Source organism: Dendroctonus ponderosae, unplaced genomic scaffold, assembly GCF_020466585.1.
Source record: "Dendroctonus ponderosae isolate FM_Combo_2020 unplaced genomic scaffold, Dpon_F_20191213v2 Dpon_F_20191213_1, whole genome shotgun sequence".
Taxonomy (NCBI): Eukaryota; Metazoa; Arthropoda; class Insecta; order Coleoptera; family Curculionidae; genus Dendroctonus; species Dendroctonus ponderosae.
Window position 1 is genome coordinate 30,984,134 of NW_026017110.1, and position 19,418 is coordinate 31,003,551.

The following is a 19,418-nucleotide window of genomic DNA, read 5'->3' on the forward strand; positions in this document are numbered from 1 at the left end:
ACAGTTTGACAAATTATTGTTATTATTGACAAGGGCTATCCACCTGTAACTATCTGTTAATGACAAAAAACATCATTGCCGCTGTGCCTTTTCATAAAAAAATTGTAGAACAGAACTTTTTTGATATCAAAAATTCGTAATTTGAAGCAAAGATCGTAATTTTTTTTTTGAATGCTTAAGTATTCCAATACGCTGCCAGTCCAACGTGGGATTTTTTCAAAATAATGCTTATTAACAAAGTTGAAATTCGATCTTCAACTGTTAATATCTTCTAAAAAATTTCGAAATGGTACTCCCCAAGGAAGCCTCTATCACCCCTTAAAAGGAATGACGCCAATTTTGAATCACCCTGTATATATGATTATTTTGAATATGAAGGTATCAAGTCCGAACGTAGCAACCCGCAGGCATTCTGGCACTCCTATGAGTGCGATAGAGATTTCCAAGGTCAGCTACGTTCCTGACTAAGAAAATCAGTTTTGGGGGATTTTGATCGACACTGCAAAACGCAAAAAATTGTATAGGTACCTACTTTCTAAGATGAGTGAAAAAACTGCACCAATTTGGGCCCCAAATCAATAAGTGAAGGCCCACTAATCCCCCTTGTTGCCGTTTACACAGCGATAAGGCAGTTATTTATTTGTTTATGGACTGTTTTCCACATTTCGCCAATCGAATGGACCGCAATCAAGTTGCTTAATGATTCTCTGGAAAGAAGCGGACATTTAATAATTAATTTACCGGCATCAGTGGCGTAGACCCGCTAAGGAAAAACGACAGTGAACCAGTTGGCACTTTGTCGACACAGATCAGTGTCGTGCATGCAAAACAAATGAATCGAAACCGCTCTTAAATAAATAAATAGTGTTAGTCAGCAAGCAACATGAAGAACGTCAAACTGTCGGGAACAGTGACATGAATGACATAAATTATACTTAAACCTCCCCCTGTTCCGCTAAGAATCTTATTACTACAAGCATAATGAAATAATGTTAGCTGTAGTAAAGTTTGCCTTAATTACCAAGTAGGTATACTGTATTTTATAAAACGTCCGGTTCTTTTCAAAGTGGTTTGATAGATTGTAAAAAATTGAAACAAATCATTTAGATTTACTAAACGCAAAACCATCGCCGGAAGAGTAAAACTTTCGATAAAATTTTGTACACTTGTGTACAATTTTCAACTCAATTTTTTTCAGCATGTGGCTTGCTTAATAATAAATAGGTTGTACTTATTTGATTCCTCTTTTTCTGTAACTATTTTTCTATTCGCTGCACTCTGCAACGTACGTAGTACTTCATCGAACCTCACTGTAACACGCGATTGGGTGGCAGATTTTTTTTTTTCTCGTGCTGACCTCAAATATACATCCGTGCATATCTACAAATTTGACGTCGCATGTACGTCATTTCCATGTCAAAAGTTGGTCACATATTGACCAAATATGAGGTCATATTCACGTAAGTGGACGTCAGCTTTCTAACAGTGTTACTTTGCGCACGGGGACATTTGTTTTTCCTTTGCGCGCGACTTTGCCTTGGTTGACAAACTCCGTCGTCGTTCGAAAAACGACACTTTTAGTCCTTGCATTAAAAACTATTCCTGCTTGCAGTCTGCGCAGAAAAGTAAAGCTTGTGAAAAGAAAACGCGTACGGAAAAATATTCCATCCGAGCTCCTAAGAATATATATGTTACGGGCATTATAAACAATTGGGCATTGTTTATAATGCCCGGGCAATTTAAAAAGTGCCCAAAAGGATATGACAAAATGATAAATTATGTTGCAAATATTACATTGCCCGGTCATTATGTATAATGCTAAAAGTCAAGTGGGCAATTTAAAAATCATTTTTATTCATATTTCTTATAAAAAATAACAAATTTTTACATACCTAACTGACAAAGTAACAAACAAAATATAGCAAATAAAATTTCACATGCTGACAAACAAACCGGTGGCGAAGAAATAAGTACAAACAAAACTTAATTCCAAATAAAAATAATTTATATTTACACAAAATGTCAATACATAGACGGGTCTATTTATTAGAGCAACTTCTACTTTGGCGACATTGCGAGTTACATAGCTTTTTTTCTTTACGACACTTGCACTTGTCGAATTTACAGCCACCTTTACAGCCACATCGACTATAGCCTTGGCCCCCTGTCTTGGATGACAATCTTGCACATTCTCTTAGTGAAATCTCTGTCTGTGGAATATTGTAAATTGGTTCCTGGCATAAAGTTGATTTAGAATTCCGTGTTTCGTGCCTAATTTATACAGATTAGCATCTGTTACTTCAAGAACAAATGCCAAAATATTTCTTCCATCGGTGCGACCTCTGTCGACATCTGGGACTCGAACTCTAACTGTGTCAACTTTTTTAGCATTAGGGTATTCTGAGTTAGAAGTGTGAACCATTTTTTCAAGTTGTTTTTTAGATTGATTGCTGAAATCTGCCTAATTTTTAATATGTCGGCTTTCCTTTTTTTCACATAGGGTTCTTCCGGGGAATCTTCATGCCTGAAAGATTCTTGAAATTCTTTATTACATAAATCAGGGCTTGATTTAGCTAGCAAACTTGAAGTTTGAACATAACTATCAAGAGAAAGTAGTTCCTCCTCATCATGTTGACTTGGACCTGGTAGCTCCGCTATCACATGTGACTCAGGTTTATTTTGCTTACCTTCTTCTACAGACTTTAAATTGTTCTGATCTTTTACTAGAACTTCTAAGTCCTCTTCACAATTTATATTATGCAAAGCGTCTGTGAGTAAAAAACTTTTTAGACCAACTTTTAACTTTGTCCTAAACATGGCCTCATACGGAGTACAGTTGATACCACTGTGATGAGCTCTGTTCTTCATTAGCTGCACAAAACGAAAGCCTTCTGACCATTTCCTGGTGCTTTTGTCTTCTAGCCACGAACAAAGCATATTTTCCACGTCCTGATTCGCACGTTCTTCGGAACCCTAACTTTGAAAGTGTCTGGGCTTCCTATGCACCATCTTCAACTCGGGCCACATGCTACATAGTCGCTAATAGTACTGTTATCAAATTCTCTCCCGTTATCACTTTGCAAAATATTGGGCGCACCAAAAATTGCAAAAATATCCAAAAGCACAAAAGCTACTTCTTCTGCTCTTTTGCTTTTAAGAGGTCGAAGTTGAATAAATTTAGTAAGATGGTCTTGATTGGTATGAATTTATATTGATCATCAGCTTGTTATTGCAAGTCAATTAAATCGACTTGACATCTTGAATTCATTTCATCAATTAATCAAAGTGCCCAAAGAAATAATAGCGGTATTTATAATGACCGGGCAATGTGAGAAATTATCGTAAAGTAATTCAAATTTATCAAATTGTCTAATTTTAATGGTCATTATTCATAATAACCAAGCATTATGAATACTGACCTAAATAATTACATTGCCCGTAACATACACAATATCTGTAGTTTGATACCAATCTAAATCAAGGATTAAGGATGATACAATCCATAAAATTTTAAATTTGGCAACGATGCTGTTAATGTGTCCCGAATACTGGATTTTGCCCCTTATTTCCCGTTACGTCAACGCGAAACGGGACTATTTATACCGCATATCGATCCATCACCTAAACACGCTAAACATAAACACAGTTCTTACTTCCGATCAGAAAAATGGAGAAATTGATACCGGGTTCGTCTCAAAATTGTGAAATGATGTCCGACGAAAACGGTGTCAGCTCAAACAATGAAACATATCCGAAAAGTGATTTTAAATCTGGATACAAAACAGCCGAACAACAGACGCCTATTATCAGAGGCAGAAAAACGTTCGCTTTTTGGACGTTAGTGGTTTTGCTGTTTATTTTGGCAGTTGGAAACTTGATTTTGACCGTGACAATGGTGGGCGTTTTAAGGATAGGAAATGGGATACAAAGCATTGAGTGTCTACCAGGAGATAATGCTATTAAATTATTCGGAAATGTCGATTTGGGTCGCATATTCAAGCAGAATGGTATCATGAAGGGATTCGAGGAAGAGAATATGGATATATCAGCAGACGATAATTCACTACTCATAAATCTCTACTCTAGGTTGAATCGCGTTTTCAATAAATTCGAGTTAAAGAAAAACCACACCAGTTTCAACGGATTTAACTCATTCGAAGTGAGAAACAAACGCAAGGAGTCATTATTTGATGTATCCAATCCAATATACAAAAATTTGAAAGGAGTTCAAACATTTAAAGCAAAAAGCTTGTCCACTAACAAAATCAGAAGCAAGCTTGATAACGACATGGACATTGAAGGCAATTCAGTGTACCTTAAAGGAAATGAAGGAACCAGAATAGAAGGTGAGAATATAACATAGTTCAAGTTACAAGATTTCGTAAGATCCGTTAATTAACAACTTTTTTAATAAATGAATATACCGCATCTAGCACCCCAGTACAGGCCTGAGTAACACTGTGTTGTGTGGCGCTTTTGTGTTGATACCTATCTGTGCGCCTGCCACCTCGTCTAAGTAATTTTTTTATTTACTTGCTTATTTTTTTTTCAAATACTTTTTACCTTTACAGGATTGTCAAAATACAGGTAGTTCCAGAGCAAAAATAAATGGGACAAATTGCTATAACACTTTATCGAAAATTCAATAATAACTGATCTACAGGGCGTTAAAGTCTAATAAAATAATAATTAATTTTACAAAATCTATCAGGTTTTTAATACTCATTACCCAATTAAGTATTTAGTAAACAATAAGTAATTCTAAAAGTACCCTTGCTTCCATGGCACGCTCTGTTAAAACGTTGGTAACAATTTAATTAACGTGCAGTACTTAAAAACAAAAGACAATTTTAAAAGTAGATTTTCTCAGGGCTTATTTTAGAAAGATGTGTAATCCTTTTTTACGACATTTAGAGCGCTCTTTTATTTTTTGAAATAATACACAACAGAAAAATGGGCGAGTAGTATTAACTTAGTATTAACGGATAAATGTCAACTTGTGAACAATAATACAAATTATCGTAAGTAATAAGTGTGCCAAAATTTAAAACAATGATTTAACCAACAAAAGAGTTGTTCTAAAAAACATTTTAAAAATCTTACTTTAACGACCTGAAATTCAGTTGTTCTTGAGTTTTTGTGTTAGAAACTTGTCCCATTAATTTTTGTTCTAGAATTATCTCGTCAAGTGTTGGTCGCACCATTTCCGGGCACCCTGTATAACGAACCACAGCATAACGGTCGAAATTTTAAAAACTATACAGGATGATTTACGTAGACCGTGTATTAAAAGTTTTTCAACTTGTAGTTGTTTTAGAAAGTTAAAATTTTGTTTTCGGTTATTACCACGAGTCTTACCGAAACCATGTGAAATATAGTCTGTCTGCTATAACTTTGATCTCACGTCGGTCGAGCATTGTTGCCATACCCGCCATAAATTATATATATAAACATAAATATTCGAAGCATTATTAAATTATCTCAATGTTGTCTCGCTTTTACTGATTATTCTTGATGGAATAATGGTTTATTTGAAAAGCACAAATATACCGTCAACGCAACAGTCATGAACAAGTACATGACACATGGAACAAACAAACGTCATGTGTTCAAAAATTCCGATAAATCTACAATCGATTCGGCAGCATTGTAATTTTCACCAACCTAATAATTTCAAAGATGAACATAAATAATCAAGATCGCTTTAAATTACTTGATGCATCTTAATACGGTGGCTCATTTTACTTCTTTTAGGACGGGAAATAGTTTGGAGCGCCGACCAGGACATTTACCTCAGAAGTATCAACGGATCTCTCGTACTAAGTGGAAAAGAAGGAATCTATATAGACGTGGAACGATTGCCTTTAGCAAGAGTCGTAAAGTCTAGTGAATCAACTGCTCAGTTTAAAATATGCGTCTGCATGCCCCAAGGAAAACTTTTTAGATTACCTGTCGCCAACCCTAACGAACGAGTTTATTGCCATCAAGCCGATTTGTCCGCCGAGTTTAATCCCTGCATGTAAAACATGGTTTAGGGAAAAGAATGTTGAAATTCTACAATTTCTAAGATGAGTGTACGTACTTCATAGACCAACTTGAGTTTTTGGTACACAAAAAGAAACTTTACGACAGAAAGAGGAGATAACTTCAATACATAATAATAGACATTGAAAATTAAATCCTAGAACATTAGATGTGAACTAATTATTTGTTTTAATCAGTATGTATTCGAAGTTTTCTAGGAAGAGCAATCTAATCGAAACTAATAAAAAACTATACTTTAATGTATAAATCCTTTTAAAAAAATTTAATTCTCATTGATTGAAATTAACAATGTCAAACGAAGTTTCACTTAACTATAGACGTGATTACAAACTTTTTGTCTTGCTCATTTTGTACTTTGAAGGAGCTTCAAATATTGCCAATCAACGTTAGCAGCATTTCTATAAAGGGGTATTTGCAAAATGGTCTAGACCTTAGGCAAGACACTGTAACTTTCGCACATGAGTGCACCGTCAACATCATTATATTCGTAGGCCAATAACTATTGCTTTTCATGTATATTTCAAAAAAATGTGAATGATACGTTTGCCTTAGAGTACTAGTGGAGTGGGATTTAGAAACGGAAATAAAGTTAACTTTACCTGATCCACATAGCTTTCGATCATGTATTATTTTACTAACAGTGACAAACACACATCAATGATTTCACATATCGACACTATTGTAAATATTATGTGATAAATGACCCATTGGCTTATAAAAAAAGTAGCTAATAAAACACCAACTTACGTTACAGTAACTTGACATTGGTATAATTTAATTCAACTGATTTGAATTGGAAATTCATATTTTATGGTTTAAAAATGTTTCTTAATTTAATAAAACATTGAATTCGTCAAATGATGCAAGCGGGTTTGCAGCAGTTTCGCTTTAATTTAACTATAAAAGAAATTTACGATTACGAAAACCAATAAGCAGACACTTCAGCCTATCATAATTTGTATGTACTGCTGTTTAGACCACAGTATGATAGAAACCATAACATAACGTTAACAAAAGATATAGAGTAATTAATCGTAAAGTGCCCGTTACACGCTTAAATAAATTTGCAAACTCATCTACGCATAAATAAAAAGATGCGGGTGCCAAAAATCGAAATTAAACCCGACCTCTAAAGATATCACTTATAAACAGTAATTTGTTTCGCTTATTCCGTGTTAAAAATCACAAAAAAAAATTCGTTCAATACCACAAAATTATAATCCAAATTATGTATCGATACATATTCCGTGCTAAAGCGGCCCGACATTGAATTCAGATCGATACTAAGAAAATGACCCAATAAATTATACCTACTGTGTTACATAATAATACAATCGACGATTTTATGCCTCCTGTATTTCCATTATTTCGTCACCATCTCCTTCCTCCATCTCATCATCGTCTTCTCCTTCTTTTCGCTCTGGGGGATTCTCGTACGCTTTATCCAATGGGGAAACTACAACGCCTTCCCAGATAGACATTTCTTTAGCAATGTTGCTACTTCCCTCCATTCCTAAGATCTGCTTGAAGCCACCATGTGATAGGACTCTTAACAAGGTCTGGGCTGTTAAACAGCAGATATCTTGCTGCTCGAGTGTGATGGCCGTGTGAATTCGAAGACTGACACCCTCACACGGATCAGTAATGCCAGCGGAACCGGGAAGAAATAGTCCAGCAGCTAGAAGTTGGAAAACTCGGCGGAATGCTACATTGATTGGTAGGGCTTGGCGGCTGGGATTATGCATAATTGCAAAATGAGCTAGCAAATCCAACATCCATGGTGTTAGTGGCTCAAAACCTTCAAACCTCGTTCTCACGTCCCTCAGTAAACGAATTAAAACTTTAATCGAAGAATGGTGGGCATTTTCTTCAAACCACCTGCTGTGACGAATTGCTGCAAGGTGGCTAAGCATAATCTTCTGGTCTAAATGGATTTCCGGATCCAACTTGCGAATGTTGTGATGCAGTGTGGTAACGAGGACTCGCACACAAGCAAATGTGTTCTTAATTTCCAAACCTCTCTCGTTGGTTGCGTGTACGAGTTGTTCGCCTTTGGGTACGATTTCATTTTTCATCAGATTCTTCAGGTCTTCCTTTACTTTATTCCCGAGCGCGTCAACAGCTTCTTTAGTGGGTAGAGTTTTCAGGATTACTACAATATCAGCTATATTCGATCCAGTAACCATGGTGCCTTTCTTGAACGATCCAACCTGACGCACTTCATCCAATTGCTGCAAAGATGAATCAATATAAATTAGGGTACAATCACGCTAAACAGGTAATGTTTAAAATAAATGGGAACTTATTAGAATATTTTACTAGTGTGGTATGTTAGAACCAATGATATGTTGCGCTAGAGAGACGATGTTTAGTGCTTTTGAATGTCGCTCTAAACAGCTGTTTTGCTTACTATTATACGATCAACAAAAAGTCCACTGAAACAGTATAAACTATCTAATCAAGTTAACAGTCGGCGGCATGTTTGTACAGGGTCCGGAAAATGTTCTCCCATATTTTAATCTTTAATATCAACGCCATTGCAAATGGTGTTTAACTTTTATATTTATTAACTGAAAATGTATGTAATGCTATTTGTTTGTATTAAGTTTTGAATAATGGTCAAAAACACGCAAAGGAAAGAGTAGCCAAACATGGGGTTAGAAAAAACATCTGGATATACCCCAGGTGGGTAGGACAAGAAGTCCAAAATCCCACCTCTTAAAAAGGGACATCCTCAAGGATTCTGAGGGAGGCCGAAGACTCAAAGGAAGAATACTACTAAATAGACGACACTTAACGTAAGAACTTTAAGAACAGAAGGCCGAATTCTACAACTTGAGGAAGAATTCTGAGATACGATATGGGATATCATAGGGACTGCAAATTTAAAACAACTGGAGCCCAATTCTCGAAACTGGGAACGGCGATCACATGAAAAAAAAGGGCGTGGTTCTCTGGTGAAGCGAATATTGGTATTCTTGAACGCGATCGAGTGATCCCATCACGCAACGGCAGTAGAACAAGCTTCTCTTGCCAAATCTCGCGGGAACGCATCGTTCACCGGTTTTATAACCACAAACTACACAGGTTTTGGCGTAGGTGCCCGGTTTGAAAAGTGGTGTGATTTCGGTTCGAACTTGAAATAGTGAATTTCATAAATAAAACTGTACAGTGTTTATAAAATAATGAGCAATTTAAGAGATTTTCTAACAGAGAGTAGAGTGGGTATGGAATTGTTCTCAACACTCTTCAAGGTAAGTTTTTGTGTTTCGAATCGTACGTATTGTAGTAGAAACTATTTTAGTATTACTGAGTTGACGCCCTGTCTTCAAGCAATATAGAAATATATCTGAAAACAATATAGAAATAGTAATTGAGAAAGCAGTTCAACAATAAATATATTTAATTGATCATTATAAGAATAAATGAATGAATACAGACAAATGTATAATATTTTATATGAAGCATTAACAGTTTTTAAATTTAGAGAGATATTAAAGAAAACCAGTTTAATATTAAGGAAGGTAAATACATTTAAAAATATAATATAAGAAAGGTAAAGTCAATATTATAGAAAATCAATATTCAAATACGGTCAAAGACGTTGCTATGTGAGAAACACTCATCTAATAAATAATTTCCAACACTAGACACAGTAACAGGGCTGTTGCTCATAATTTTGATGTTGAATTCAAACAGGAACGAATGGTACCGCAAGATACTTTTCGGCCCGAGAATTCTAGGAATCTTAGAGGGCTCTTGAAAGTTAGAACAAAAGCACTGGCCCCGCATAACCCACACGTGTTCCCTTGGAAGTTCGCGGGAGGTGCTCATTCAAACGGTCTTCAATAAAATTTTACAAGTTTACGCTGATTTATTTACGTCATATTTATATATTATATCTATTTACTTGGTATAACAGCTTTAAACTTTAGCTGGTATAACATTTTTAATATTTTATTTGAAATGCCCGCCAAATCTTTGACCGTTAGATAAATCTTCGTCTCTTAATCGTAAATTTGAGTAGAATTTCCCTGATAAAGTTGTTGACAACAACGCTTTCCGTAAAGGCTTCTCACATCGTTTCCTATGCATTCGAGAATACGGTTTTCGAACCATAGTAGAAAGGGCAGGGAAGGGAATGATCACATCGGCGATAGGATCGATCGCGTTCTCTCGAGCTCGAGAATTGGGCACCTGGCGAGGATTTTGTGCACCTCAAATAAGGAAATATACTTTACGGCGTAAGCAAGATATTCCCGCCAAATGAGTGGGTTATCTGGCACATAAGAGATGGGCAGAACATATTATAGCTACAGTATCGATATCATCGAGAGTCGCATATATCCCACTGCATATTTCTAAGCGATATCAACAAAAACTCACACAGGTATATGCTTCAACAAGTACACGAGATTACTACAGAATTGTAAGAAAATAAAACAAACTTTCACATATCGATGCGATTTCAACGCGAAGATTCGATATAGGCAAGAAGGGGAATCCTGCATGGGTCCATATAGTACAGGAGTCAGAAATGTCGAGGCCAGACGCTCATCAATTTCCTGGAAGAAAAACAACACAAAATAATCAACACTTTCTACGAGAAAAAGCCACAACGCAAACGGACATGGAGAAGTGCGGATGGTCAAACTAAAAACGAGATCGACTTTATATAACAAACAAAAGCCACATGACCAAAGACATTACTGTACTAAACTGAACAACATTCTTATAAGCGATCGCAGGATGGTTAGGGCAAAGGTCAGAATCGATACAAAACATAATTGACGAAACTTACTGTCGTTGAAAGCTCTTCCAATAGAAACGATCTCAATACGTTCTTGACAGACAGTACAAAAGAGTATAAACAAATCTATTCCAGGAAACAAAATAGCAAAAAGGAACAGTAAAATATCAGACAATACTAAAAAAATGAGTGGGGACAGAAACAGTTAAAAAGAAAAAAAACAAACGGATCAGAAAAGAACTAAGAGAGGATATGGACAGGTGCAATGAAGGAATAATGCAACGAAGAGAGATGTGATAGAGGAAAATAAAGATTCTACAGTATTTAGGAAAAAACTATCTCAAGGAAAATCTGAAATAATAACGTTAATGGACGAAAATGGAAACAAAATAAAAACCCGAACTGAGATCCTAGAACTTATAAGAAAATCCTATCAAAATTTGAATTCACAACAGAGGAAACTGATGAGTGTAATTTACGAGACTTGATTGAGAGATTCGACAACCAAATCTCCAGCAAAAAGGAGCACAGCCTACTATGATAAAATAAATAACTGAAAAACTGGACACAATAAGAATTGCACAAAGAATGGAACGAAGTATGCTGGAAATACGACTGCGAGATAGAAAAACAATCGAATAGATCCGCCAGAAAACAAAACTGGGAGGATGCAGAAGAAACCCAGGAAGACCAAAGACTAGGTGGAAGGACGAAATGACGAAATTCAGAACGAAGGGAGAGTGAAATGGATCAGTAGAACGGCTGACAGAACCGGATGGACACAACTTGGAGATGCGTATGCCCAAGGATGGTCCGAGACACGCTAAGAATGATGATGAAGTTTTGAAAATTACAGAGTCCAAATGGTGATCGTTTTTTTCGATACACATTCAGAATTTCTGAAAGTTTTGTCAATTGAGCAGGAATTTGAGTACAGCAAAGTGAGTTGTAATTTCTTGGCGTATTGCTGCTCTCAATTCGTGAATGGTTCGGGGATGATGTTGAAAAACATTTGCTTTTCCATTGCGAATGTCGAAATCAACCTGTACCTCGCGTTTTCACGGCTGTGCACAACACATATTCTGAAGGAAGATTAGAAGAAGAAGGAGATAGAGAAGCGTGATTTCGGGAGGTTGATAATGAGGTGTTGGAAGAAATACGTCGGGATCTAACCACAACAGTATGAATCATCGAACGTAGGACAGCCATTTGCGAAACGATAGTACATAGAGTTCTCAAGCGGATCAAATGCACGCATATCACGTCCAAAATCAGCACAAGTGTCAGTAAATGCATGGGGCGGAATAATGAAGTCATTTAATTGGTCCTCATTTTTTCTAAGGTCATTTGAATGGAGAAATCTTTTTAAATTTTTGATCAATCAGCAATGATATTCGGGTAGACATTAGAGCAGCCATGTGGTTTCAAATGGATGGAACGCCAGCATATTTTCATCGCGAGGTTCGGGTATTTTGAAATCTTCATTTTCAACAGCGCTGGATTGGAAGAAGTGGTTGTCAAAACTGGCCTCCGCGATCACCAGATTTGACTCCTCCGGATTTTTTTATGGGGATATGTAAAAGGAGTAGTCTATAACACTGCCCCAACAAAACCAGAACATATGAAAGGGAGGATCACAGAAGCTTTCTAAAATATAAGCACTGCTATGCTGTCAAATGCAGCCGAGGTGTTTAAAAAAAGAGTGCATTTATGTCAAGAGTCAGACAGTCGTCATTTTAAACACTTATTATAAGTTAGGTATTCCCGTTGTAATATATGAATCAATAATGTTATTGCTGGGTGTCTGTTAAAATTATGTGTCTCATTTCATTTGTACTTTTATGCTAAATATTATACCATATTTAATGCAGTTTTTTATCTCCTTTTTGCATAAAATACTGGGTGTTAGCATGTTATCACCGTTAAAAACTTGCAATAATAGATTGAACACAATTTTGAGACACTCTGTATGGTTTACTCGTATAATAGTATTGCTGGGTGAGTGAGTTGAGTGGTTCTTAAAATAATAATTTTCATTTTATTTCTACTTTGATTTTAAATATGATGCCATATTTAACGCATCAATGCTGAAAGAATGCGATTTCCATGAAAACCTGACGAATTAGGTATAGGATACCTTTATAGCATTCAAAAGAAAAGTAAATTTTGCATCTGTTGCACCTGTCATAAAATACATTGTTATGTTATACATACAAGTTTCATTTAATTAGGCAAGTTCAAAACGTGCAAGTGTTTCAGCACAATTTTGGGACATCCTGTATGACGTAGTCGATTTTTTAATAATTCGACATGAAAGAAACACCATCTACTATTAGGTAGGTCAGCCGCAAGGTAAAATTTGGATTCGCGATGCAAAATGTATTGAGAATTTAAACTAAAAAAAAAAGTCTACATTTCGACAAAACTACAAATATCTCAGACGCCATAAGCTTTAAGTATGATAAACCTTAATAAAACTCACATATATTTCGATCGCAGATTCTATTAACATAATAATATACCGGGCACTCCATTTTAAAAAAATGCAACTTTGGGTTGAATCTAGTAATTGGGACACCCTATACATTAGAAAATAATTTTAAAATGTACCCCTAACAGGTCTCAATTTATCCGTAAAATAATGCCTTTTTTAAATTAAATAGTTTTTTTAAAACCTAGTTATTATTAGTATTATTTATTGATTACTTACACAGGCATCAAAGTTTCCAGGCGCGACCACAAGGTTATCCAAAACAGTCTGTATCTTCGTCACGAGATTCAAAATAGCAGTTTGTTCGACTGGTGTAGGAGACAAGTCACTGTTGCGTTTAAGCAGAGCTTGTGTGAATGCTGTTTCTTCGGCTGCTGGTTTCGTCCTAGGAAAAGATGATTCACACAAAGCCAAGTCGAAGGGATGACGGGGAAGAAACATCTTCACCTTGTATGGTGGTCTGCCACCTATTCCTCGATTCATGCCTCCTCTGCCCCTCATTCCGCCTCTAGCCATAATCCTCTACAAGTATTGAATCAGAATTAAATAAGTCATAAACCATACAATCTGTTTTTAGTCGACATTTGGTCTAAATAGCTAGATGACTTAAAACTTGCGATATTTTCGGGTGTAGACACCATCGTAAAATAGCATTTATTCCATTTATTCTTTTCCACGACGATTAAGGACAAACTCAAGCAAAAGTCGCAAAGCCTAACTCTTTATATTAGTCTTCTTATAACTGAAACGGTTACAAATACCTGATTAATTATGATCTATCTATTCAAGGAAGCGTTTCGATAATTTTCTTTCTCTAATAAGGGTTTGTCAGAAATTCCTAACGCTTTAAAATGTATCTGAAAAATGAGGCAATTTGAGAGGCCATTAAAAGCTTATATCTCTGAAACTGTAAGAAATATCAAATTAATGATTAGGCCATTTTGGATAGTGTCTGAAGAACTCATACCACAATTACTCGTTAACCGAAATTATGTGATGAACATTTTTGAGAAAGCAAGTCAAGCTCAATAATGTTCATTTTAATTGCTTGCATACATACAACATAACATGATCATATCGATTATGACGACTGAAATTTACTGGCAAAACACAGATATTTTATAGAATAGTAGGGCCCTCGTCAAGTCTCTTAAAATACGCGCTTGATAAAATGCAATTGTACCAGTACAACGAATTATAATTTCGGAAACGGTGGTTTGTTTCAAAGCGCAACTAACCGACCAAATTATGAACCGTGCTAGATGTATACGCTAGGTAAGTATCTTTGGCGCGCAGTCATCCATCTACCAGATTTTATTTTAGGTTTTGAGGTAGGAACCACGTGTTAGAACATGCATTAAACGAAAGGAAAATTTTCTCGTTTTTAACTGCATTTTGTGACAAGTTGCGAGGTTCTTGTTTGCTAAGAAATGGTCGTTACGATAAAATCAGGTTTTCAACTAGCCGATCCGAGCAATTTTACTGAAATAGTGAGAAATACTACACTCAAGTGCAAGTTTCTGTGCAGATTTTAGAAATTGAACTATGTCACTTCTTTGCTTACTCTGGCAAAGATAATGTGCATATAATTGTCGAAAGGGGCAAAAAATTTTTTACCACCACCAAACATTACTCACGGTAAAGACGAGTAAATAATTAAGTATTTCTTGATTGAGATTATAAAGCAAATAGTGGCATAACTAGAGCACACTGCCGTTGTAACAATTATGTTTCACATATTTTGTGGAAAATCTTTATCTGCCATTATTTCATTACCAGGTTCCAGATGTTTAAAAAATCATTTGTGATAAAATTATCAGTTGCTCGCCGTTTAATCGAAAATGTTGTCCACGGGTTGCATATATAATATATATAAATAATCTTTATTTCCTACAGAAAAGGGCTATCGACCCAATCGGTCTTTCTGTCCTTGTTTAGTACATATGTCTTAGCCTAGTTTATTCTAAAATAAATTCCTATTCCTAACAGTCGTATAAATTAATCAGCTATAAAAAAATTAAAATTCTTGGCTTACCAAACAAACAGATCTTAGTCCTTAGTTCAGTTTCGTTTGTAGGTGTTCTAGTAAAGTATTTGTTGGGTACGAAAACGGGAGTGTTTTGTCTGTCTTGTGAGGCAAAGGGGATTCAGTAAGGTCCAGTTGGGGTTGTTTGTCCATTTTGTCTGTAAGTGTATTAGTCTTTCCGAAATTTTTGTCATGTTTATGTGTTCGTATAGTAGTTGGTTGGAAGGGTTGTGCAGTGGGTTTTCTTCAGGGCAGTCTTATTCGTGTTATTAGTCTTAGTGCAATTTGTTCTGTTGTTTGTACGTATCGTTTTGTCTTTCTGTTCCGTTGGCCTGATATATTTTTCTCGCGGTACTTGTACTAATTCCTTTGTCTTTGTATGTTAGTGATCGAAAGTGTTTTGTTCTTTTCATCGTTTCTGTTCTGATGTTTCGTGTGTGTTTAGTGAATTTGAGTTTGTGGTCGATTGTGATCCCAAGATACCTTACGTCGTTTTTCAGTTGTGTCGTTTGGCCGTCTGCAGTTATTGTAGGGGAATCAGCGTTGAGTCTGTGGTTCGTGAGCAGAAGTTGTTTTTTTGTCGCGTTTGACGTCTCCATTTATAAAACCATATCATTGCGTTGTTTGTTAGTGTTTGGAGTCTTTCAGTCGCTTTTTCCGTAGTTTTGTCGTGTACAATAAGTGCCGTGTCGTCAGCGTATTGTAATATGTATGACGTTTTGTCGATTTGATTTTTGTCTGGTTAATTGTATGTCATGGCAGTACATACTGCAGAGAAAGAGTGAGAGTGGGGACCCTTGAGGGAGCCCTTGTTCAGGGAATAAAGAAAAGGAGAGTGTGTTGTCAATTCGTACTTGTAGTTGTAACTATTGAAGGGTTGCATTTTGCTCATATATTTGTTTTTAATGTAACAATGCGTACACACGCTCAGCGCGCGGATGTATATACTACCTCAAAATTGAAATATTATCTCAATATATATATATATATATATCCGTCAGGCCGCGGTACTTACCTAGCGTATACTGCAATTAGCTCTCTGGCAAGCTGAACAGAAAAATACCCCTTGTAAGAAATGTGTCCTGCTTTTTATCGCTCCACCAGGAAGAGCAATCCTGGAAAAAAAGAAAAAAAAAATTAGATTCGGAAAACAATTAAATATATTTAGTCCTAAATATTGAAGAACTTCGGTCAGATATTCAAGAAAGTCGCGCAATGAGGCAGTACACAAGACCCAAGACAAACACCGAGCATTATGGCGTAGACAAGAAATTGTTAGAAAATTTTCCAGCTATGGGAAACTCAACAAAGTCGTTGAAACATGCAAGTCTTACCTAGTGCAAACATCGAGCTAGAAATGCGAGAACTCTTTTTGAAGTTTGGAAGCTCGTTTTTTCAAAAACTTAAAAGTAAAAGAATTTATATCCTAATGTTGAAGACATAAAGGCTGCGCTGAGTTATAAGGGTGTTTTTTTAGAGGTATAAAACTGTTTTCCGTTTAAAACTGAAATAAAACTTACTAAAATCATGTTAACGTCATGGTACTGGCTTTATTAAAATGGCAAGTGTATTCCATTATAGCTTAACTTGATTTAGCTTAACTTGGTTTTGGGTATAATGCGTCGCCGCTGGCTCGAATAAAGAGCAATTTGGAGGTCCAATTTTCGACCACGTCCAAACATCCTCCAGACCATAAAGCACAAAAAAACAAAGAGTTTCTCTGGATATAACGTGGTCGCAATCAGGAACCCGGACCGGAACCGATATGGACCCAAAACCGGAACGAAACCGTTTTTTTTGGACCGGAACCGTAACGGAACCCATATTTCCGCCGCGACGCCGTCAAAGGGAGAAAATATAAACTGGCTGATCCTAAACGACAAGATCTTGCATAAAATAATTTTTTTTTTATAGGAAACGACATATTAAGCGTGAAAGCCGTTATTAACCGTTGATCTCAATGATATGAAAAAGCAAAACACCTTTTTTGCCTGTGGTCTTTACAGTATTTGAATAAATAACTTGAGTACCTAATATTCTACCGATCAATTGCCTCTTCACAGCACAGTGCGCCTGCGCAATTTGGAAATTAAAAAGTTGGCATCCTCATTATTTACAAAACAAAAATAACTCTACACGGTTACAACCTATGCGCTTACTGATGCCTACAATTATGGGTCAAAAAATAACAAATGTTGCTGACGGGTAGTTTGACTTCATTAAAAGAGAAGATAAATCTGTTTGCAAATTGTGTAAAAGATGTCAATAAAGGTAGGTAATTAAGTTATGTAATGTTTCTTGATATAGGAATTTTTTTGGGGAGGGTACGTACTTGTTCGTTGTATATAGATTTTGGAACCGAAATAAACCGAAAAAAAACCGGAACCGGAACGGAACCGAATTGAAAATTATTTTCTAAACCGGAACCGAAATTTTAAATTTTGTCTTGGACCGAAACCGGAACGAAACAGTTATTTCGTTTCGGTCCGGGTCCTTGGTCGCAATAATTGCTTCGGGATTTTCGTCACCCCAAATCCGGCAATTTTGTTTATTTACACAACCATTGCGTATGCGGCCACGTATCAGAAATAGCCATAATTTGATTTTGTCTTAAAGCATTGTCAAATTACTCAAAAATATTTAAATTTTACTAACTTGAACCCGAAAAACTAGTTCTTTAGATGTAAGAAATAATGTGCTTGTGAAGATCTATGGAACGCTAAATGCAAATGCATCGTATTTACAACTGTGTAAATTTACCCAATATACATTTGCGCTAGTTTTTGGGATATAAATTGTAAAAACAAGCCCTGTAATAATTGAATGGGAAGCTAAGGGTATGTATTTTTTTTAGTTACAATTGTAGATCCATATGTAATGAATGTAGCTATCCTAAATTTTTTTCGAGTATCTTTACCTACTTTTTTTTTTGCTTAGTTTATTTTAATGTTGACACAACATGCTAACTTTTAAATACTTTACCCCGTGCGACCCCGCATGTTATATGCCTTCAAAAAATGTTTCAAACTTTCAGATCCGAACATTGTGAAGTAAAAGATCACCATTCTTCACAATTAACCATGGTTGATGGTAAAGTATGGTGCACCCTTGCCGAAGTCTCATCAAGTAGGTGTTATATTTGTAATGCAACACCAAACGAAATAAAGGATATCGAACTGTGTTTAAGCAAGCCGGTGGATATGAATAATGATTTGGCTTATTTCCCCTTCACTCATGGATTGGGTTCTTTGAATTCTTTATACATCTCTCCTACACTTCTGCCAATGAAAAAATTTCAAATCCAAAAAGACTTTAATGAAAAATAGGCCTGATTGTGGACAAGCCGCGAAGTGGAGAAAGTAATACATCGTAAGATGGAAATACTGCACCACGATATTTTACAAATTCTGATATTTCGGCTGAAATTACAGGGCTAAATAGAGACCGTATCTATAGATGTTGCGTTCTTTTCAAGCTATAGGATCTGGATATAAACTCAAATCAGAAAATTGTAAAATACATGCTTTAGAAATAGTCAGAGAACTTGTCAAACAATATCCGTGGTATTATCTACTCGCTTCAGTTCACAAAATTCTTCTACATGGATCTAATGTAGTTGCTCATGCACTCCTGTACATAGGCGAACTTCCTGAAAAAGATACAGAATCGCCCAACAAAAACATAAAATTACTAGCTGACCCGGCAAACGTTGTATTGCCATATAAATTATTCCTAGGGTTTTTTTTTCATCTCGAGTGGGCGGTTTGCCCACTTGAGATTTTTTTAATTTTATTTTAAATTTATTGAATTACTAATATATCTATTAAAAGATAGGGGTTTATGGCAGCACCCATATCACTTAGGAGTATAAAAAATAGATAACAACCTATCTATCTCAGACTACTATCTCAGACCTACTGAATATACATAAAAAATTTGATCAAAATTGGTCAAGCCGTTTCGGAGGGGTATGGTAACTGAAACTGACACGAGAATTTTATATACAGGCTTGCTCATTAGTGCGTCAAAGTGCGATATCTCAGTAAATATGAAGTTTACAAGAAAATTCGTCCAACGAAAGTTTTTCACGTTTAAAAGGTCCACAT

General features: G+C 35.9%; 2 protein-coding genes across 3 annotated transcripts; one reads left to right on the forward strand and one right to left on the reverse strand.

The window, feature by feature from the left end:
• The first annotated feature begins 3,362 nt into the window (after positions 1-3,362).
• On the forward strand, positions 3,363-6,648 carry LOC109532775. The gene is made up of 2 exons (XM_019897827.2): positions 3,363-4,346; positions 5,755-6,648. The coding sequence occupies exons 1-2, from the start codon at positions 3,668-3,670 to the stop codon at positions 6,021-6,023; spliced, it is 948 nt and encodes a 315-aa protein (XP_019753386.1). The 5' UTR covers positions 3,363-3,667; the 3' UTR covers positions 6,024-6,648.
• Positions 6,649-6,654: 6 nt separating this feature from the next.
• LOC109532773 (interleukin enhancer-binding factor 2 homolog) lies at positions 6,655-16,449 on the reverse strand. 2 transcript variants are annotated; one of them, XR_007282197.1, is made up of 4 exons: positions 16,328-16,449; positions 13,506-13,808; positions 7,238-8,276; positions 6,655-7,194 (listed from the first exon to the last, which is right to left on the reverse strand). XR_007282197.1 is itself a non-coding variant. In XM_048669311.1 (3 exons), exons 2-3 carry the CDS (start codon positions 13,800-13,802, stop codon positions 7,389-7,391), a joined length of 1,185 nt encoding a protein of 394 aa, XP_048525268.1. In that variant the 5' UTR covers positions 13,803-13,808; positions 16,328-16,449; the 3' UTR covers positions 6,655-7,388. The 2 variants fall into 2 exon arrangements, 1 of the variants encoding a protein (XP_048525268.1); XM_048669311.1 differs by having other exon boundaries at positions 6,655-8,276.
• Between the last annotated feature and the right edge of the window lie 2,969 nt (positions 16,450-19,418).

What these genes read in the sequence shown, in the direction of transcription:
- LOC109532773 (XM_048669311.1), bottom strand. Translation starts at nt 13,802, where the DNA reads ATGGCTAGAGGCGGAATGAGGGGCAGAGGAGGCATGAATCGAGGAATA. An exon ending in CTGGAAACTTTGATGCCTGT is followed by an intron (nt 8,277 to 13,505) that starts GTAAGTAATCAA and finishes TCATCTTTGCAG; the next exon opens with CAATTGGATGAAGTGCGTCA.
- LOC109532775 (XM_019897827.2), top strand. Translation starts at nt 3,668, where the DNA reads ATGGAGAAATTGATACCGGGTTCGTCTCAAAATTGTGAAATGATGTCC. An exon ending in TGAAGGAACCAGAATAGAAG is followed by an intron (nt 4,347 to 5,754) that starts GTGAGAATATAA and finishes TACTTCTTTTAG; the next exon opens with GACGGGAAATAGTTTGGAGC.